The sequence below is a fragment of the Acanthopagrus latus genome, chromosome 9, assembly GCF_904848185.1.
Source record: "Acanthopagrus latus isolate v.2019 chromosome 9, fAcaLat1.1, whole genome shotgun sequence".
Lineage (NCBI taxonomy): Eukaryota > Metazoa > Chordata > Actinopteri > Spariformes > Sparidae > Acanthopagrus > Acanthopagrus latus.
In genome coordinates, this window is record NC_051047.1 from 5,655,257 (window position 1) to 5,676,050 (window position 20,794).

The 20,794-nt window shown below is 40.2% G+C and overlaps 2 protein-coding genes across 3 annotated transcripts; both read right to left on the bottom strand.

Moving 5' to 3' along the window:
- Positions 1–997: 997 nt before the first annotated feature.
- popdc2 (popeye domain containing 2) lies at positions 998–12,220 on the bottom strand. Of its 2 annotated transcripts, none has more exons than XM_037110598.1 (4): positions 11,318–12,220; positions 7,736–7,844; positions 6,169–6,754; positions 998–2,315 (listed from the first exon to the last, which is right to left on the bottom strand). In XM_037110598.1, the coding sequence occupies exons 1-3, from the start codon at positions 11,809–11,811 to the stop codon at positions 6,218–6,220; spliced, it is 1,140 nt and encodes a 379-aa protein (XP_036966493.1). In that variant the 5' UTR covers positions 11,812–12,220; the 3' UTR covers positions 998–2,315; positions 6,169–6,217. The 2 variants fall into 2 exon arrangements, with proteins under 2 accessions (XP_036966493.1, XP_036966494.1); XM_037110599.1 differs by having other exon boundaries at positions 6,310–6,754; positions 11,318–12,217.
- Positions 12,221–13,919: 1,699 nt separating this feature from the next.
- Positions 13,920–16,548, bottom strand: LOC119025469 (cytochrome c oxidase copper chaperone). Its single transcript, XM_037109043.1, has 4 exons — positions 16,402–16,548; positions 15,345–15,469; positions 15,153–15,257; positions 13,920–14,091 (listed from the first exon to the last, which is right to left on the bottom strand). Exons 2-3 carry the CDS (start codon positions 15,455–15,457, stop codon positions 15,173–15,175), a joined length of 198 nt encoding a protein of 65 aa, XP_036964938.1. The 5' UTR covers positions 15,458–15,469; positions 16,402–16,548; the 3' UTR covers positions 13,920–14,091; positions 15,153–15,172.
- Positions 16,549–20,794: the final 4,246 nt, after the last annotated feature.

Here is a 20,794-nt window from a genome sequence, read left to right on the forward strand (position 1 = left end):
GGTCCCTTCTTAGCCTTGGGCTTAGAAAACGAAGTGTGAAAAGCCGTTTCGTTGCAGTTGGTGCAGGGCTGAATGGGCAGAGCACTCCGTCATCCATCCCCTCTCAGTTTCCCTGATCATCAGGCGGTTGTAGCTCAGCAGGTAGAGCAGGTCATCCAGTAACAGGAAGGTTGCTGCTTCGAATCCAAGACTCCCTGCTGTCCAAGACCCCATGGCAGCCTATGCCATCAGTGTGTGAGTGAATGGATGGATGTAAAGCGCTTTGAGCCGTCAGTAGGCTGGAAAAGCGCTGTAGGAATGCAAGTCCATTTACCATTATCAGATGGAGGGATCTGTATTTCGGTATGTTGTCATAAGCAAACGCTGAATGTGTTTTCAAGGCATGTTTTGTTTGATTTGTATTTTAATTAAATGATTTATTAGCAAGTTATGTTAACCTTACACTAGATCTATTGCAGACTGGTGCTTCTGGCTGAGGTTAGTAACAGATTGACATGAGTAAGGTAGCTGACCGTGATATTAATCCAACTTCACTAGCTGTGGGTAACATGATCCACAGATATTGACACGGTCACCCAGTTTAAGGTCATCACAACATGTTAATTTAATCGCTGCAGAGGTTTCTTCATTCATAATAACAATACATCATGATTAAGATGTTAAAAGTTTGTCTGCTCTTTTTTGATAGCCATAATGTATAGCTTTGTTGTTTTATAGCTTAAGCTTTTTTTTTTTATAGCACAATTAATAATCAGGGGGGCAAAACAACAAATAAACTACAGCACCCATTTGGAGAAATGATTAAGTTATCATCAAGTCTTTAGCCTATACTCTGAAGGGTGAGCTTTCATTTTGTAGTGGCAGTAGTGTGCAGTCTGCTTGTCCATGCATCTCCCATAGACTACAATAGAACACCATAGTGTGTCGGTTCTATTAATGGATGCTGCATAAGCTAAGTGTTTAAGTGGAAGCCAACAGTAACAGAAAACAAACTACATTTTCACTGCACACAAAGAGCTTTATGGAGAAATCTTGGCCCCAAGAAAATACTTTTTTTAAAACATTTACTTCTTCATTTTAGTCCCATGTCTCTATTTGGAAATCAATGAACAGACAAATAACACAATTCACAGTATACATGTGTGTATTAAATACTAAGTTAATTACAAAAATGAAAAAAAAAAGTGGTTTACAGGCATCCAATATCATCAACAACGAAGTGAGTGGTTGTCCTTGGATTTGGTATCATGCTCTGAAATTCAGTATGACAAGCTCACCTCTAAGGTTTCTGACAGTGAACCAAGTCCTGGTGCATTCAGATAAATCCACAAAAACATGCCCAACAACACATGAAAGTTCAACTGAAAGAAATCTACACAGCCAGGTTGCAAGTTTTGTACCCAAGTTGCTCATCCACTGGTTTGGAAAGTTCTGTAAAATATGCAAATACAAATGTTTTCCAGATCTTTGAATGGTTTAAGAATTGGTTTTGTATTTCAAGCAGTTGTTACAGCCAGAAGAACGTGTAGTAACATTACGGGGTCAAGTCAATTAGTCTTTGTGGGAAAAGTTTAAAGTCAAATTTCACAACAAATCACATGAAGTCAAGTCCAAATCAAACAATCGTAGCTGTAACATCAAATATAAGTGAGATGAAACACAAATTCATCTGTTTCTGTATCACAGAATCCATTCTTATAACATGACATGAAATAACATTTCGTAACATTTAATGTGCTGGTAAGTAACGAGGTGAAGGCTGTCCCTGTCCTCAGTGTTCCAGTGCCATTAACATGATGGTTTCATTAATGTTGGATACAGAATCTGTAAGTCCATGTGTAACTGGACAGATGCTTGTCTCTGATAGCAGCTGCAGAAACACACTACACAATGTAAATGTCCTTTAAACATTTTATTTTTTCACATAGTTGCTAAATTATAGATTTTGCAAATGCAATCCGCTAAATTATCTGTTTATTCAATCGGAATAGATTCGGCAGGTCTGCCTGTCTGTGAGGGCAATTAGTCTCACTGCTGCTCAGAGACCAAGTGAAATGATTATGGTGATAAACATCAGCCTCCAATATTGATTGCTAATATTGGCTGTCTTGTTACTTGAAGTGAGGTGAGAACAGGGACAGGGAGCGAGGAGACAGTGTCCTAACAAGTGACATGTGACACATTCATACTGCTATACTGTAAATGATATAGTGTTTCCAGGAGGGACTCTTCTCACAGTTTGGGAGTGTCGGTGGGAGCCAGCGGCGCTCTGCCCCTCTGGAAACGAGGTGGCAGGGTCCTGTCACTGTCGCCTCCTGCAGAGTCAACATGGAAGCTTAGGTTAGGAACGTCACGATCACACATCAGGCTCACAGTGTCTTCATACCGATATCTCAATATCGTGACAGCCAAGGAAACCAAGAGGGGTATTACAGTGCAACTTCAACAGATCTGTGTCTGTTTTCTTTCTGCACAGCACAGTTTCTCTTCCCCTGAGATTAGTTACAGAAATAAGTGAACAAAGTATGATATGCTTCACAGCTAAGTATTCATTCATTTTACAATTCAGCATCATTGGTTTAGGAGATGTGTTATATTAAAAACAAAGCCCATTTGTCAGTTAAAAACACACAACACAATGATTTCCAAAAAACGAAAGAAACACCAAATATTGACTCTCTCTTACTGTTTAGAATGTGCTGATGGTGCAAATAGCTGCTCTTAAGTGACACCCTGCTCTTTAACTCCATGGGCCTGATGCCAAAGCTAACCAGCTGTTACTTATAGTTTAGATGATTTAAAACACTTTCTGCTGACATTCAACTGTAACTGCTCACAGTATGCTGGTTATTAATAATAATCATACTAATAATAATTCATTTTATTTATATAGCGCTTTTCAATGACCCAATGTCGCTTACAGAGTGACACATATGGACCAAGAAAAGCACAGAATATCATAGTTATCTGTGTTTGATAGAGAGCTTTTCATCCAAGATTGATGTTGAGACATATTATAGGGGAATTCAAATATTTCTGAACGTGGGCCCCACTGTCTTCATGTTTTGGTGTGTAAATAATTCATACAAGTTTCAGGGATTGGTCCAGCTGGCAGCCGCAACTTGGCTGCAACGGCTGCAGTGTAATCCTTTGGGGCAACTCCAACCAGGCTGAGGTTGTTATTCTAAGTGTCTGACAACATGGAAACAATTAATTTTGTTTTACAATAACATCTTTTTTGTAACCAGAGAAGAGTCTCGCTCTGAAATCTAACAAGATGAGTGGCGACAGTTGAAGCCTCACCTAGATCATCACAATCAGTTCCTCAAGGTAAACTCTGTACTCTCCTCTCCAACTCTTACTCGTGTGTTTGCTGTCATCTTCCTGCAACAACACCTCTCACGAGAGTTCAGAGCGAGACTTGTGACAAAAAGGTCTCTCTCTGGAGGAATCGTTTCTGTAATGATGTCAGACACTTAGAATGACAACCTCAGCCTGCCAGTGCCAAAAACAAGCACCTTTAGCACACATAACTTTGACAGTTGGAGTTGTTCCAAAAGGATTACATGGCAGCATTTGTAGCTGTGTTGCAGCTGCCAGCCGAGGCGGTCGGCTGGACCCATTCCAAAAGCTTGGGTAAGTATGAATCATTTACACACCCGAACTTGTAGATAATGGCCCAGGTTTAAAAATACAGCAATTCCCTTTTCAGGATATTTCTTGACTCATGTTGTGGGGATTGGCTGTGTTGCCTTCTCGTGCAGTTCTACCCTTTCTATTCCACTCGGTCAGAGTCACTGGCCTGTGGACTGAGACTTTTATATCACTGTCCAGGATAGATTCGACCTCCCGCTTTACAACCGCCCTGCAACCCAACCCGACACTGACCCCACTATCCAGCTATGAAATATGATCCTCCAACTATGATTGGCCGAATGCTGTTTGTGAGACGGTAGGAGGGCAGGCTGGGCTGCAGGGGGGATGAACAGATGAGCAGACAGACAGACAGACAGACACGGGATTATTAGCATTGAACTGAATTATTTGGACATCCCCTGAATTTCCAAGCTCTAATCCTGATCAGATAGGAACACAGCTGCTGCCCTACCGACCTCCTGCTGTCTGCGCTACAGTATCGAACTGATACACGCAAACACGCACAAAGGGCAGGCACACACAGTACCCAATCAGCTGTCTGATGAGCACACTGAGCTCATTTGCCATTAAACTGCTTCATCTGAGTGAACAAATTTAATTCTGCTACTGTACCAAAGACAACTGTAAGCTTGTGAGTGTCAGCGCCAAAGCAAACACTAATACAGAGCAGCTGGCAAGGGAAGGAATTTTAATCTTAAAGTATGGTTTGAAAATAGAATAATAATCCAGATATCCCAAAAGCTGACAAGGCCAGCGGCAAATAATTCTGGCTGCCATTTAATGTCAGTCTGTAGCTACAAATAGTCCAGTTGTTCACTGAGCACCATTTAATCAAAACAGTGTTTTGCAGAGTCATTTTTGCAAGTTAACAATATGTGTGTTTACATTGTACATTGATCATAACGTGTTTTTTTTTTTTGTTTTTTTTTTTTTTTTTTACAAAATTCAGTTCTGTTAATTGTTACATGAGTATTTGAAGTTTTATTGTGTTGAACATGAAAAAACAGTCCCGTCACAGGCTGTTATGTAACATGAGCGTTTGATCATATCACATGATTCTCATCAGCAGATGGGGTTTGCCCAGTTGTCACGGATCTGCAGATGTTCATATTTTTATGTATTTATTTATGAGCACATTTGTGGATCGTGTGTTCCAAGTTCCGGCACAAAGAGTTAGGGTTAACCCTAACCCTTTGTACTAGAACTTGGAACACATGATCCAGATTTCAAAGTAAAAAAAAACCCCATTATGTAAAACACTTTGAGTGTGTTAAAATATATCCTTCATTATTATTCACTCATTAAAATGAAAGAACACTGTAGGCTGAATCATTTTGGCCTTTTTTCAATTTAAGAATATTAGTCAAAACAGTGCCTTACATATGAGTTTACTTCATTTAGTTTCAATAATTAGGTCAAACTCTGCTTTGTGTGGAACCAGTTGTTATGTTGAAGTGGCAAGAGACAACTTTCCCACCACCCAGCATTTCCAAGTGGTATCGCCATCTGCACAGTTGTTGCACTGACAGTTAAACATGAGTTTATTTAATCATTTAGTCTGTAATATAAATGTAAAAGCAGACAGAGGCTGACAGAGGTGGTGCCAGGCTGCCAACCCGACGGGATCGCCAGTTAACCTTCTTATTCCCGGGATATCGTGCCTGGTGGCAGACAACATTTTATGGTGATAGTGAGATTTATAGGAAAGCAAACTCAACGCTGATGATTTCATTATTTTACAGCAATGACATTATGTAATTAACTTAATAATGATACATTACAGCATAAAACTAAACTAAACTTGAGAAAAGAGGTTAAATAAACCTGAATTATTCAGTTGAATCAAAATTGCTCCATCACATGCATCAACATTACAAACAAAATGGATTTCCTTCACATTTTCTCATGTTAAAGAGTGCAATCTTCAGTTCACACACACACAGAAAAATGCAGTTGTTCCTGCTGGAGCAACTTTGTTTCAGTATTTAGAATAATAACAATATGTTAAGAGCTCGAGGGGAATCTTTTTAATTGTGACTGAACTCTGTACAGTAAATTCATCCAACTCATCATTTCAAGTTAAAACTTGTGTTTTTAGGTTTGTCTGAAAATAAAAAACAAACAAAATCTTAAGTTTAACTAACTTACAATAACAAAATAACACTTGCATATATATGTTAAGTTATAAAGGTTTAAGTAGCTTTATGCATATGTGCTGGGTAGTTTAATCTACAGTGTGTTATTTTATGTTTTCAGATAATCTGATGTGTTGTGTTTAATGTCATAATTCTGTGGTTACTAGAAATTACAGCTGTCTTAAATCTGTATGTTAATGTAAATGATACGTGGAGGGGAAAAATATTCACATCAGTGCTGTACTGCCTTCAGCCATATAGCCCAGACCTCTACTGTATCTTGCTATGATGTCAGGTTAGTAAGAATTGTGCACCGCAAGCCACCCATGCACACACACCACCCCCATGCCAGTCTCCACCCAGGTGAGGTACTTACATGTAGCTTAAGTGGTGACCCAGTGTGTTAGCTCCAGCACCCTGCCCCTCTACCTCAAATAATCCCTCTCATTGCCATAATCCATTAAGGAGCCCGCCACATCAGCAAAGTCCTCCAGGACCAGGCTGGTGGAGTCCTCACCAGAGGGCAGCTCCGGGTCCGACGCCCAGGGGTGCTGGTAGCGGTCGTGCTGGGGGGCCTGGGGTTCATCCGCAGTGGTCTTTCTTGGTCCCTGCAGGAGGGGCTGAGACTGGGCTGGATCGGACCTCTGGTAGGCCGGTGCTGCATCTTCCACCTGCTGTTCAGTCTGCTGCTCCTTGGCGGGGCCGCCGTCGCTGCCGCTGCCGCCCTCACTGCCCTGCGAGGAGGGGGCCAGCACATGGTAGAGGCTGGGAAGGCGAATGTCCAGGAGCACGCCGCTCTTAATGTAGAGCTTGTTGTTGAGGTTGTAGAGCTTCTCAGCGATGTCATAGCCCAGCATGACGGAGAAGAGACGGGCGATGTAGCGTTCCTTTGATATAAGCATGTAGAGTCGCCGACGCCGCCAAGAGATGTAGCGGGAGTCTTCTTCTGCTGTCAGGGTCACCTGGGGAGTATGAATGAAACACCTGAATATCAACGCCTCAAAGGTACTAGGGCACTCATGTACACCTTCAACCATACAGATCACAGTATTTCCATATGGACAGTTGGAGACGTCAATGCAAAAGGAAATGCTCGCTCATAACTTTGTCTAGGGAAATGTCAAAATATTCATCATTTGCCCATAATGTCATGTTGAAGGAATAGTTTGACATTTTGGGAAGTTCTCGTATTTGCTTTTGGGGGGGAGGGGGTTGTTGAGGGTTGGATGAGAAGATCAATACCACTCATCTATCAATCAAGCGTGAGGCTGTAGCTAGAGGGTGGTTAGCTTAGATTAGCATAAAGACTGAGAGCTGGGGGGGGATGTAAACCTGGTTCTGTCCAAACTTTTAGAAATCTGCCGCTATCTACTAGAATCTATGTATATATACAGAATATATCTATATACTATCTGAGGACTGGATATTTTGCACTGGAATTTATTATAGTAATATGAAGATCTTCAGGTTTTAGACTGTTGTTCCAGTGATATAAAATATTTGCATTAATCACCTCTGGCTATTGGAAATGAAAACAGTCATTTGCTTCAATTTTCTGATGCTTTATAGACAAAGTTTAAATGGTGGATAAATGTTGATGAAAACAATCATCAGCTGCAGCTTGACCTTTGTTTGTACACCTCACTGATCCAGCAGCCAGCACAGCCTTCTTGTTTGCAAACCCTGCATGTCCACCGTGACCTCCGGGCCTCGTTCCTACTTTAACCGAGCTAATCTTTAGCAACAGGATATGTGAAAGACAAGAGGACAGCTGCTTTCCCTTGTTCATCTTATCGGCCAGAAGCGGAGTCCAATAGAAGTCCACAAAAGACAACCTGATATACAACCGGGGTTTCTTGTTTCAAATCGAACAATGACTGTACCACAAGGTTTAACATTTTACTGCCAGAGTTCGCAGCTGACTGAACTGCCGAAACCCATACCTGAAACTTTCCCTCTTCGTTTGGCCTGAGAGACTCCCACTCCGGAGAGTCGAGGAACTGGTGGCGGTGGATGTAGTGCAGGAACTGGCCCTCCAAAGACACATTGATCCTAAAAAAGGAATAGAGAGTAAGATACGAGGTTAAAGGGAGAGACAGGGATTAAGTAGTGATAATGAGAGCCGGGAGGGAGCTGGAGGTCACTTTGCCAGTGCCAGTCCAAGATCTTGGAGGTAAATATTAACATGAATATCTCTGCTAGAGAAGCCGTGAACAGACTGAAGGGTTCCTTCAAGTTTCGCCTTCAGCCAGGATCCCCTCTGCACACAGGAATCATCGTTTAAGACATTCCTCCCAGAGAGGGAAGCTTTATTTGAAAAGAACGACTTCCGCAGAGTGAGATGACCCAGCACACTAAACACTGAGCCGTCATTGGATTACGTCAAAGACTTATCCTTATTTCAACTTGAGCTGAATGTTGTCATATCAGGGCTGCTTCGTGTCATTCAAGCTGACATCGACAGAGAGAAATACATAGAAAAGCAGCTGCTCATACAGCTGGATTCGCACCAACAAAGGATACCACTGTTGCTGCTGCATGCTGCTCCGTCTCCTCAGACAGAGTGCCTCTGAGGAGGGTTTGGTGCTCTGCGTAACCAAACAATAAACCCTGACAGCACTCTTTATGAACGGTCCAGTTTGTGCGAGAGTACGCTTCAATATTTATGAATGCACTCTAGTGAGTTCCTCACGTCATGTACAAGCAGTGCGCTTTTGACGTCTTGACATTGCGCACAAAACTCATGTATCATATCATGTTCAAAAGACGGGGTTTTCATCATAAAGCAAGCAAAGGAAACAAAATGTATTAGTCTGGCTTTAATAAGGCGCCCCTAGTGGCTGGTATTCATATAAATACTTGGTATAGTGTTAGTTCACTATCTTTGTAGCAGTTTAAAACTAGGCTACTACAGGACTATATTTAGACTCTTCATGGGTGTTAATTAATAGCTATTTTTCTGTGTAGTGTGGTAGGTATTAATTACCCTGTGTGGCATGGGGAGGAATTTCCACTGGAAAGTCCTGTGCATAAAATGCCACTGTACTGATGATACGGTACTTTGTGGCACTAGCACTATATGACCAAAAGTGAACACCCCTGTCTTTAGTTTTTTTGGGCTGCTTGTCTCATTTGCACCCCAAAATGTGTGTGCCTGTGGAGAATACACATGATAACGCTATATATGAAATATACACAAAAGCACTGTATGGGCTTCCTCTTGTGGTAAGCAGCTGTCCGACTACTCAATTCATCCTCAGCATTCCACCATGAAATTTAAGTATAAGTATCTGAACAGTAGTCGGTATTATATATAACTATAAAGAAATGGCCAATCTTGCGACAGATAGTTGTGTTTGCCTCTGTTGGTCGTTGAGGTACAAGTATTAAATTGAGAGTGTTGAAAACTACTTGTGGTATGTTCAAAGGTGTATCTTAATGCTAAAGTTGCGATATGACAATAACCTTGCTCATACAGCCAGTTCCATCAAGAAGCCCTGTCACGAGTTTGGTGTGAAAGATCCCTGACCTCAACTCCATCCAACAACTTTAGGATGAACTGGAGCGTCAACTGAAACCACACTTTGGTGTCCAAAATCAGTGTTGAGCATCACTAATGCTCTTGTGTCTGAAACGGGAGCAAATCCCTGCAGCCAGATTCAAAATCTGATGATCAGTCTTCCGAGCACAGCGGAGCAGATTAATGCCCGTGGTTCTGGAACGAGATGTCCCAACTATCACGTGTCCACATACTTTTGGCCATGTAGTGCAGTCACTCCAAACAGGAGGCTGTGTTGATTAATGAAAAATGACTTCAGTAACATGTTTAGTAGTGGCACATACAACAGTCATGAAAGTCTTTAAAACTGAAAGAAAAATGATGCACATTGACAAACATATCCAAAGAGCCAAAAATCAAGAACTGTGCTGAAAAAAAAAAAACATTATTATCTTTTTGTTTGTTTCTTGTCCCACATTTGGCCTGAACACTGAGCTGGTCTCAGCGTGGCCAACATTTAATTTAAGGTAAGAGGACCACAGCGTCCACTCCTCTCCAAAGTACAAAGATATCATTTGACCAGCTGGCAGCGTGCAGAGGCACGGCACGATGGTGAGTCACGGACAAAAATACTTTGTTTACAACATTTCTCTTGTGTAGCCTCCAGGACTGTGAAATCTAATGCAGTTCCACTTTGAGGATGTTTGGATGAAGAGGATACATTTCCTGTGACGGTTACACTCTGCCAACAGCATGAAAGAGACAGAAATAGGGACCCAGCTCCACAGTTAAAATAGAGGATTTGTTTAAAGCAGTGGGTGCTAGTTTGTCTATCACTAAAAGAAGAATTTAAACCAATAAATACTACAAAAATGCCTCTGGACAAATTAGTGACCACCGTCTGATTAAGTCTTACATTCTGTGATACTAGAACCTGCAACAACATGCTATCAGCTGTGTCCAGATTTCCTGATGAGGCGTAATATACTAGGCTTGATAACTATATACAATATATATTATTATCTTGATATGAGACTACATATGATTGTGGATATTGTTGTAAGTGTTGTCTTTTTCTGGTTTTAAAGGCTGTATAACCATAAAGAGACGTCATTTTCAGACTGTACTACTTGTACTAGCAGTTACCCACTCAGTCATTATATGCACATTACTGATGATGATTGAGCACAAATGTCAAAGTGCCAGTATTCATCATTGCAGTATTGTCTCAGTATCAGTATCAAGGTATCTGGTCAAAAATACAGTGTTGCTTCATTTTGTTGCTCAGTCTAGTCCTAATCACGCAGGCAGAGGGGGCCACAACCAACCTGACAAAAGGCTGTAAGGGTGCAGATAAAATTACCTTTATCTAACAAATATATCATTTTAAAAAAAGATAAATAGAAAAACTTACAGAAAAACATGTTTTGGTGACCTCCAATGCTTTAGCTTGTCACCAAAGTGTACAGGGTGTCAGTACAGGGTATCACTGGTGTGGTTCTCTGCAGCTATGATCAATGTTTAGATTTTAACAATGGATCAAATGACATCATATGTAGTGTGAAAGATATTGTCCACAGGGATAATACCCACAGATAATTATATCCTGACCCTGAGCATTTAAGCATCTTTCAGCTTGTCGTTTTGGTTTTACAGCCACAGCTTGACTGGTTTGACTTACTGCACTCTACCTGCTCGGCACTGGATGAGGGACAAAATGAGTGACTAGATAGTGGACACAGTGACAAGTTTTAAGAATAACTATTGTAACTGTACAGAAATATCTTCTCGCTGATGAGCTTGTTTTCAAAGGTCATATAGAAGCTTCAGTACTAAACTGAAACTTTAATCACCAGTTTAAAGTTCCACGTAGTACGTTTGAGTATGTTTACATTGTGGTATCACCACTACTTCTCGAGTGTGTTGATCGTGTATCGTTGGAGACAGTAAGTGGTGCTGGCTTGCATTATGTAGTACAGGTGTGTAGATGTGCACACACACATGCCCAAACGCACACAGTCCCCACCTCCCAGACAGCAGAAAGGAGAGCTGGTCGATGGGCGTCTTGCCCTCCACTGCATACGTCTCCCCTGCTTTCAGCTCCACCACCTTGTTCTCAAAGGCACCTGAGATCTCCTTGAACACCTGGATGGGCACGCCCAGCGGCAGGTACACCGCCTGGTAGAGGGAGGTCAGCTCATCGCTCCTTATGCCCTCCTGGTGCAGCCGGTAAAGGAGGTGGCAGATCTGAGCGAAGCACACCAGCAGCAGAAGCAGGTTCCAGGTGAAGACGTCCAGGCCGCACATTGTCATCCAACCCCACAGGGTCAGGCACCCAAAGGCGGGGGCCAGGAAGCCAAAGATGAAGAGGCACCCGTAGGCCCCACTGCCTCCCATGTAGCCCAGGAACAAGATGGTGTTGCCCAAATGGTATATAGCCCCCTCTGTGTTATTAGTCCAGCCATCGCAGAGAGGGGCAAAGAACAAGCTGTCCACCAGAGTCACGTTCTCAGTACTCATGGTTGAAACTCTTCAACTGACAAGTGGTAGAGAGGCTGCTGATGCACAAAAGACCAAAAAAAGACTTCTTATCTAACTGAACTTGGTGCTATTTCAGTACCATCAACAGTTGCCACTCGAAGTTTTGTTTGAGTAGAAGGTCGATGAAAAATAAACAACTAATACTGACCAAAAATGTCAGAAGTAAATGTTTGTTCCCTTGGCTTGCAGCAGAAAAATTCTTCAATGTGAAGAAGTTCTCACGGCTCTGTTTGTTATAGAAACACAGCTGGAATGGGCTTCTTTTCTCATTATGCGTCCCTTCCCCTCTCCTCAGGCTTCTCCCACCGTCGCTCCCTCCAGAGTCGTCTTGCCGTTTCTGTCGGTGGGCTTTTCTGCCGATTTCCCTCAGCCACCGGCCTGCACTGTAGAGCCAACAGCTGGAAGAGAAGGGACAAGGGAGGAGGGGGGCGTTGATAGAGCCCTAGAAGGATAACCATGTTTGGAATTGAAACCCAAGGAGGAAAGAGTTGTGGACAGAAAGCAGGCCTGCTACTTAACATAACAGAAAGAGAGAGGGAGAGAGGCAGGAAACGGGAGGGAGGAGAGGGACTATGACAAATATCTCTGAGAGTGTCACACACCAGAAAAAAAAAAAAAAAAAAAAAGAAGCAATCCCGAGCTACAACACAGCTTCACCTATCTTCACCCAAACTTCATAAGTTCAGTTTACTCTCAGGGGAGTCGCTCAGCTGGTGCATATTTAGAGACACTGAAATAAGTAGGATGACAGCGCAGGTCAGATTTCAGGTATAAACACCGACCACCACCACCACCGCCTCACATATCAGACTGTCCTCTCAGCCAGGATGACTCACGGCTCACAGGGAAAAGTCCATCTCCGCTCATCAGAAATCTCCCTTCTCTTGCTCTTGCTTTTTCTTTTATTATTAGAGCAAGACAATAAACAGACATGTAATAATGGCAAACATACTGTCAAAAGAAAAATACAAAGATATAAATGTATATTAAGCAAATTTGCGCCCATTTCAGGAAGCAAAATAGTTACACTAATGAGGCAACAGGAGCAAAAGTAAAGATGTCATTTTGGAATATGACTATGGTATAAGTGAAAATCAAATAGTAGTTGGGACAAATCTTTTAGAATCTGATATTAAATGAACTTCAGTAAAAACAAGTTGGCAAAAAATGTAGAGAAACTTAAAATGTAGATGCATGTTTACATTGTACACTAAGGTTGACCAATTATCCACCTGGCAGATTGTAGGATTGGATATTCATATTTTTTTCTGATTAATGGAGAAAGTTTTTATTTAACTTTTTTGATCCAATTGCCAATAAATTCATTGTATTAAAAAAAAAAGTCAAAGTCAAAATAATTAAAATCCTTATTTTGCTCTGATGCGGCATGTAATCTGCAAAGTAACAACTAAAGTTATCAGATAAATATAGTGGAGTAAAGGTATATTTGCCTCCACAATACAGTGGAGGTATGAAGTAACAGAATAGGGAACTGAAGTGAAGAATAAATATCTCAAAATTGTACAGAAGTACAATATTTAAGTAAATGTACTTAGTTACATTCCATCAATGTTTATATGAAGCAGTATTCTTCTGGGAATGGCTGAAGTTGGCAGACTTAAAAGGGAGAAAGATACATGAGCTGTGTGTGATAACTAAAAAACATTTTGCTGAGTTCATTAATTTGCTTGATTAATTCATTGATCTTGTAGCATGAACTCATAGTTTTGAATTTAAGAGCAAAAGTCATTCTTTGGACCAGCATACCCAATGAGAAATTTAAAATGTCACTTAAAGCTGGCAGCATGAAAAAGGTGGACCAGTTCACACTTCTGCAGAGTTGAAGCTTAGCATTTCAGGCAGCTTTGTGAATGTGGCAAACTAGATGTCCACTGCCAGGCACACTTCAGTACAAGTGACACACTACAGCGGAAGAATGCAGATATGCCAAGTATTGACTTTGCAGGGGCAGAAGTTATTTTTAAGCCTAAGTGCATACCAGGGACAGCAACTGTGGCAAGCAGCCGTTCACTGAGAGAATGGGACTGTCAAGAACATTAAGATGAAGACAAATATTGACCAATGAGAAGTTATTGCATAGGACTTTTATTCAGTTTCAAACAGTTTAAATCACACATTTTCAAATTCTGAAGACTTTAAAAGAGTGCTTCATCGCAACAGTTCCCTTCCAGGTGGAGGTATAAATAAGAGGGAATGAAGGGAATGTCCAGGGTTGTTTTTCACTTTCACAGCAATACACTGCAGGAGAGAGAGAGAGAGGGAGAAACAGTGAGCAGGTCATTACTAGTGAACTGGGACAGAAATTAAGGAGCAATTGAGAACCACACCGATGTTTCACAAAAAAAAAAAAAAAAAAAAAAAAAAAGTTAAAGACCAAAGATCATATTTAAGGCCAAGGCCTGGTTTTATAATTCAGCAACAGGAAAATCATTATTTAGCATGGGACAAACACAGCAAAGTATTAAGTTCATATTTCCTGCTTAACAGCCAGACCCTTAACCTGCTGAAACATGAGCCACAAGGCTTCGGGCATCTTTTATGTGTAGTCATGCAGGCACAAGACAGTTGCTCCACCCCCTCTTCACCACACACCCCACCCATCTCTGCCCAGCATTACATGTTCTAGTCTGAAAGTGCAGTTTGCGCACAATGAGATCAGTTATAGCTGAGAGAGACAAGTGACCCAGCAGGAAGAAAACTGAAGCAATGAACGACCTGGTGAACACAAATCAGGTGTTGGGCATTTACATAGTTCACATAAAGGGCAGGTACTCATTAACACACCAGACTGACTCAATACAAGTGGGGCCTTAGGTTGTCAGAATGCATTTGGCTGCGGCCCACCAACCAAGTAGTGTCTCAGTCTTTTCCTGTAAAAGAGCGTTCAAGCTTCCTGTTCCCAGTTTTAAAAAAAACTGGATAAGCAGTGAAAGTCAAGTTAGTTGTCACACCAGAATTAGGATGTTTGAATGCTCACAGGCCATTGTAAACAAAATGCATCCCTTTTATTACCCCATGTGTATCATGTCAAAGGGGAAATCTTTCATTTGAGCCAATTAGACTGTCAGACAATTATATGCAAAGTGAAGGTCAGATTAATGTTAAGGCCAATAGGAAATACAGCAAGTCTCATTTAAAAAGCAAAAACTTTGCATTGCTGATTTTCCCTCAAGCATAAGCGCACCGATGGTCCAGTTTGTACTCAACTGAACATCTCAGCACCAGCTCAGGATACAGCAAAGACACTGAAGACAAGCTAATAATCAGCTACCAATGTGTGGAGTGCATGTGATACTTACCACACAAAAAGGGAGTATTTTTAAATCTTGAAGCCAAGCGCCCTCATACACTCCTTATGTGCCTCAATCAGGTCTGTGCACATTCCCTCTCCCTTTTCAATGATGCTACAGGAAACAAGGGGAAAAGAAACATAAAGCAAATATTCTCACTTGTGACAAGCAGAGGGTTTCAGATTCTGATCAAGTACTTACCAAGCATCCCTGACTTTCTTAGTCTCCGGACAAGCGCAGCATGGCTTTAGGGGCTTCTTCTCAGCGCCCTCAACAGCAGCAGGCTCCGCGCTGGCAGCAGACACAGTCGGCATCTTCTGGCTGAACTGGAGAAATTACATCATTTTAACAAATTTGGCATCAGAGCACAATACCTGCGCTTGTCCAGTCACAGGTGTTTCCAATTGTCTGAGTGGACAAGCACTTGTCATGGAGGAAATGCACAGGTGCAAATATGCAAGTGATTTCAATGTTGTTGCTTAAGTTTCAAGGCCCTGTTCTAGGTAAGTGGCATCGTTGATGTTAAACATTTTGCAATGACAGTAAAAGTGCAAATGTAACAAGTGATGAGTCAAATATCACGCTATGAAGGCTAATAAGTTAAATACAGAGCCTGCCAATTTTTCATGCAGAGAAAGCCAATTACAATCACCTGTGATTGATTAAAGCTTCTTGGTCTCCTATTTAACTGGAGTTTAAACTTTTTTAGTTGATCGATTAATCAGGAAGTTAATCGTTTCATTCAAGTCAGTTAGGCAAACATGATCATTCACTGGCTTCCAAGCCAAGCCTGCAACTATGACGTCCTTAATCAGTCTGCAGATCATAATTACTTGAAGCGGTTGCATTATAACCATAGACTGACACGGAAGGAGGCTGAACCAATGTACTGTTATCCAAGATGATCGTAGCAATACATCGACACACACCAAGCAGCACAAAACAAGTCAATGACAGCACGAGCGCTGAAATATATGTAATGTTTGAGTTTTAGAAACGCGGAAGCAGCGGAACAAACCTGAACAAAAGCGTGTAGCAGATGTGGTTAGCTAGCTTTAGGTAACAGTTTGGAGGCATTGCATAATGCTCACGCTGGCTAACATAAAGTTAGCTAACGATGGCTAACAGTGACGCGCTACAAACGCCAACATGAGCTGTGTCGCGGCTAAATAAAACAGGTTGTTTAATTAACAGAAAAATTAAACGAATGGCTTTGAAAACCTGCTGACTCTCGCACTTTCTGTGTTATGTAACTTACTTGTATTGGGGTTGGCGGCGCACACTCACAGGCTGTTCACCTTCAAAAGGAAAGCAACATGGTGAGGGTGAGCTCACGTGTGCTTTTATACAATATCACGTGATTACAGATGTCAGCGGGGGCTTCTGGGTAATGTAGTATTTTGAAAGAAAAGGCTGTTGACAAGGAAGCTAATACATTAGCAGACGAGACAAGACCCTCTATGGACAAATGGTAAGGCTGTTAAACGCATATTGTGATATTTATTAGTCATATATTATATATGAGTCTTTATGCTGAATGTCACCGTCAAAGTTTATTTTTGACCATGAAAAGAAACAGTGGTCCTCTAACTTATTCAAACTAGCTAAACACTAAGAGACAAGTTCAAGTTGTTTTTATCTCAGACTTGCTATCACACTCTCGTTTTTGGTCATATTTTTCTAATTCAAAGTGATAACAGGCAAATAAATGTGTCCAAATGTCAGAAATACAAGCCTAAGGGAAATAATTTTTTTTTAAAAGACAGTTTATTGAGAAAAAAAAAAATCCTGTTTTTTGCATTTCTTTATTTTGATTAGCAAAAAAACTTTTAAAAGTGGCATTATTTTTTGTAAGTTGTGGTAAGTTCAATACAGTAGGCCTATATAGGTCAGAAAACACATAGTAACAAGGTAGTTTAATATGTCAACAATATCTTGACATCACATAGCACCAGGACTTACCAAAAAAAACTCAACCAAAAGTCTTTACTTGCATCGTTTCCCATTTAATGATGACGGTTGATTTGTAGAGCACATGAGGGTCAGTTTCAGCGTGCCTTGACGCAATTACTCAAATGCTCACTTCCATGCCTACCCAACCAATAAACACACAGCCACACATTTTCTCTGACCTATAAAAAATTCATACAATGAAAATTCATCATCCCACTCACAAAAAATGATGAAGTTGCTGCTGCTGCTGCTGCTGTGGCTGCTGCTGCACCATTATTCATGTATCATAATATGGAAATTCGTATAAACTTTTTTTAAACTGCCAGATGAACTGGGACTGAATTCCTCACTCGCTCCCCTGTTGTTACAGGTTACTTTACTGTGGTGTATAATGGTAGTGATATGGTTACTTTACAGACTAAGATTTCACATCAAAACATATGAACAAATATAATAAGAAATGTAATAAGAAGATTATGAGCCGAATGATGGATTGATGGTTTTAGCCCTCCATTATGTTTACATGTCGGGTCTGTCAAACATCTCACATGGCTTCAGAAATACTTTGTTAATATCACATTAATTGATAATTAATCATTTAATTTATTTAAAAAAGCTTTGTATTACTTTTTCACATATGCAGTAGTACTCCCCAAGACCATAAACAAATTTTAATGTGTAACATTATTTGAGTGGCATTACCCTTTAACAATCTAATAGTCACAGTAAAATGAGTATTTTAATTTTGACATTGTATACATTTTCATTCAGTGGTGTGCGCAGACTTTTTGAAGGGCAGGGGCGAAAAGAAGGGCACTTTATCGCGCATTTTGGCTCCCAAGAGGGCAGTTTATCATGTTTTAACCAGCCAAGGGGCGGTTTAGTGTGTTTTGCCAACCAAGAGGGCACTTTGGCATGCTTTTTTGGCTCCCAAGAGGGCACTTTAGCACATGTTTTGGCTCTCAGGAGGGCACTTTAGCATGCGTTTTTTTAACAATTGGGCCACAAGGGGGGGACAACAGTGTCACACCACTGTTTACATTTGTTGGTATCATTTCAATCATTTTCATTACGTAGGCTTTTGGATGCATGCTCTACTTGTTATTGAGTATTTCTACATTGTGGACCAGGTATTTTTACTGCATGAATCTGAGTACGCATTCCACCAGTGGTTACACATTAAAGTACAAAGTGATGAATGGTGAAACACATCTTAATCCTACTTTTCTGTTTGCCCTGTTTTGCTGAAACATCAACACCATCATCATTCTCAAAAGCATATTTTATTATATTTTATCTTATTTAACTGTTCAGTGTCCTTGTTGTAGGGTGTTTGGTTTAGTCTTAGTCAGCAGAGAAGTACTGCTAATATGACGTTGCGTCAGTGTTTTGTACAGCGTAACAACAAAAGTACAAAACTATTGACATTTCTAGCTTTTACTTATAGCTTTTGCTTTTGCTTATATTATGTATGTATGTTCACATTCTAACTTTTCCACTGGTTGTCACACAGGTCAGTATACTAGCATAATAAATTGACTGTAATAGTGTTGCAACCTATTCAGTTTGAATATGTATAATTTTCAGCATTGACTAATATGTCCAATATTTTTTAGAATAAGTATTTAGTCTATTAAATAATACATCATTTCAGTGTCCTAAAGCACAAGAAATTTAGTTTAAAGGTATAAAAAAAAGATCAGCAAATATTCCCATTTGAGAGTACTGAAACAGAAAAAAAATTACTTTTAGAATCACTTTTGTTTTTTATAAAATCACTTGTCAATTGTTTGTAATCAACTAATTAATGTATCAAATGTATCAATTGTTTCAGCACCATGTCTTGTGTGTTCCTGGGAAATATATGTGTCCATGTGCTTATATTGTACTGATAATCAAAAGACAAAGAACTGTATGATTTGAAAATTTGAACATCAGCCACCACACAGAATTATTATTTTTCCTGCACTGTCAGATTTGATATAATATTCTGTGCTGTGAAATATAGGTGCTGGTGGGTAGAATAAACCCAGTGACTTGGGAGTTTTGTAATAAGTATGTTGATCTTCTTTCCTACAGTACTGAAGGTATGTGTTTGTTTTCACATGTCTTCTGGGTCTATAGTGCGTCAGCACAGCAATGCAGTGCGTAAGCAAAAGCACTGAATCACCTATTCTAGTTTGAGGGCCAGCTGTGTGCTAGATAAAACAGCCAGTAAGCATATTGTTAATTTGCTCTGTACTGTGTGACAGATATGCACCTCCATCTGAAACACACTTAGCTGCATTCACTGTTGTGCTTTTCACAGGATTATAATCCATAACGTGTGGTAGCTAAAAATAGTTAATGCCAAATATACAAGTGGCATTGAAATTGTCTTCAATTGACTGGATGATGTGAATCTGTCTTTGTGTTGGTGTCCCCTGTAGAAATCTGCCCCCTGAAGGAGGAGAGGTGAAGGGCCACAGTGCTGTCCGTCTGCCTCCACCTCCTCCTGTGTGCACAAAGCCTCCAGCAGCATCTAAGAAAGCAGAAAGTTAAGCTCTCTGTCAGCTTTCCCTTGATCAGCATTTTCTATTCCCCCATGTACTGTATATCCAGATAAACCTCTGCTGTTGTTAGAACGCAGTACTTGTCACATACCAACAGTGAAGTATATTCGCTCAAGCACTGTACAAATTCGATGTCCTCGTACTCAACTTGAGTATTTCCATTTTATGCAACTTTCATATTCATGTCAGAGTCAAATATTTTACTTCTTACTGCACCACATTTCTCACAGCTTTAGTTACCAGTTACTTTTCAAAACTACTTTTTGGAATTTCATCCAGTGAAAACCACATATCTTCAAATTTTGTGCTTTTAAATTGATCTGAGGATCAGAAGGATCAAAGTGTTCCTCTATGTGTTAAGAAAACCGTCCTACCTCTTTAGCAGAATAAACCTTTTAGAATCCCTCTTGGATTAGCCGGAAAATGCAACACGACGTTGACAGCAACTCTGTAAATGTATGATGATTTTAAAGAATTTGGTGCGTTGCTGTGGATTACCAGCATAGCCTAGCCAACAGTGTATAAAAAAAGTAAAAATGAGCTCCACTTTAAACATCTTCAGCAGTAAAATGACACATACACTTTAATGCAGCATTAATATTAATGTATTAACATCTAATTTAATAGTAAAACACTGACAGGGAACATTTAACTGCACAATATTAGTATTTTACTGATAAAACGTACATACTTTACCTTAAATAAGCTGTTGACTGCATGACTTTTACTTACAGTGGAGCATATGGAGCCAGTAATTAAAGGTGGTGATGGAAAGTAACTAAGTACTCAGTAACGTACTCATGGTCTGTGTTTTCTGGGACTTTACACTTCCACTCCATTCATTTATAACTTTAGTAACTAGTTACTCATAAGATTACATTCATCAAAGCCAAATTAGTGCATGTTTAATTTATCTTATTTTATCACCAATCAGATTTTTAAAAAAAAACACTGATTCCAACAATTGTGAAAGTACTAAATATTGGATCTGATAATTGGCCAGGCAGTTATCGATCGACCCATAGTATACAATTTGTGCATACATGTAAATGTATATATAAATATTTTACTTTACTTTTACTTTTGATAATTTTGTACATTTATTAACAGATACTTTAAGACTTTTACATGAGTACGAGTATGAGT

Bases quoted from the DNA above. Each gene is read 5' to 3' on its own strand.
- popdc2 (XM_037110598.1), bottom strand. From the start codon at position 11,811: ATGAGTACTGAGAACGTGACTCTGGTGGACAGCTTGTTCTTTGCCCCT. The intron at 7,845-11,317 runs GTGGGGACTGTG...TTCCTTTTTTAG, and splicing joins TCCTTTCTGCTGTCTGGGAG to GATCAATGTGTCTTTGGAGG. The intron at 6,755-7,735 runs GTATGGGTTTCG...CATACTCCCCAG, and splicing joins ACGAAGAGGGAAAGTTTCAG to GTGACCCTGACAGCAGAAGA.
- LOC119025469 (XM_037109043.1), bottom strand. From the start codon at position 15,457: ATGCCGACTGTGTCTGCTGCCAGCGCGGAGCCTGCTGCTGTTGAGGGC. The intron at 15,258-15,344 runs GTAAGTACTTGA...TGTTTCCTGTAG, and splicing joins AAGAAAGTCAGGGATGCTTG to CATCATTGAAAAGGGAGAGG.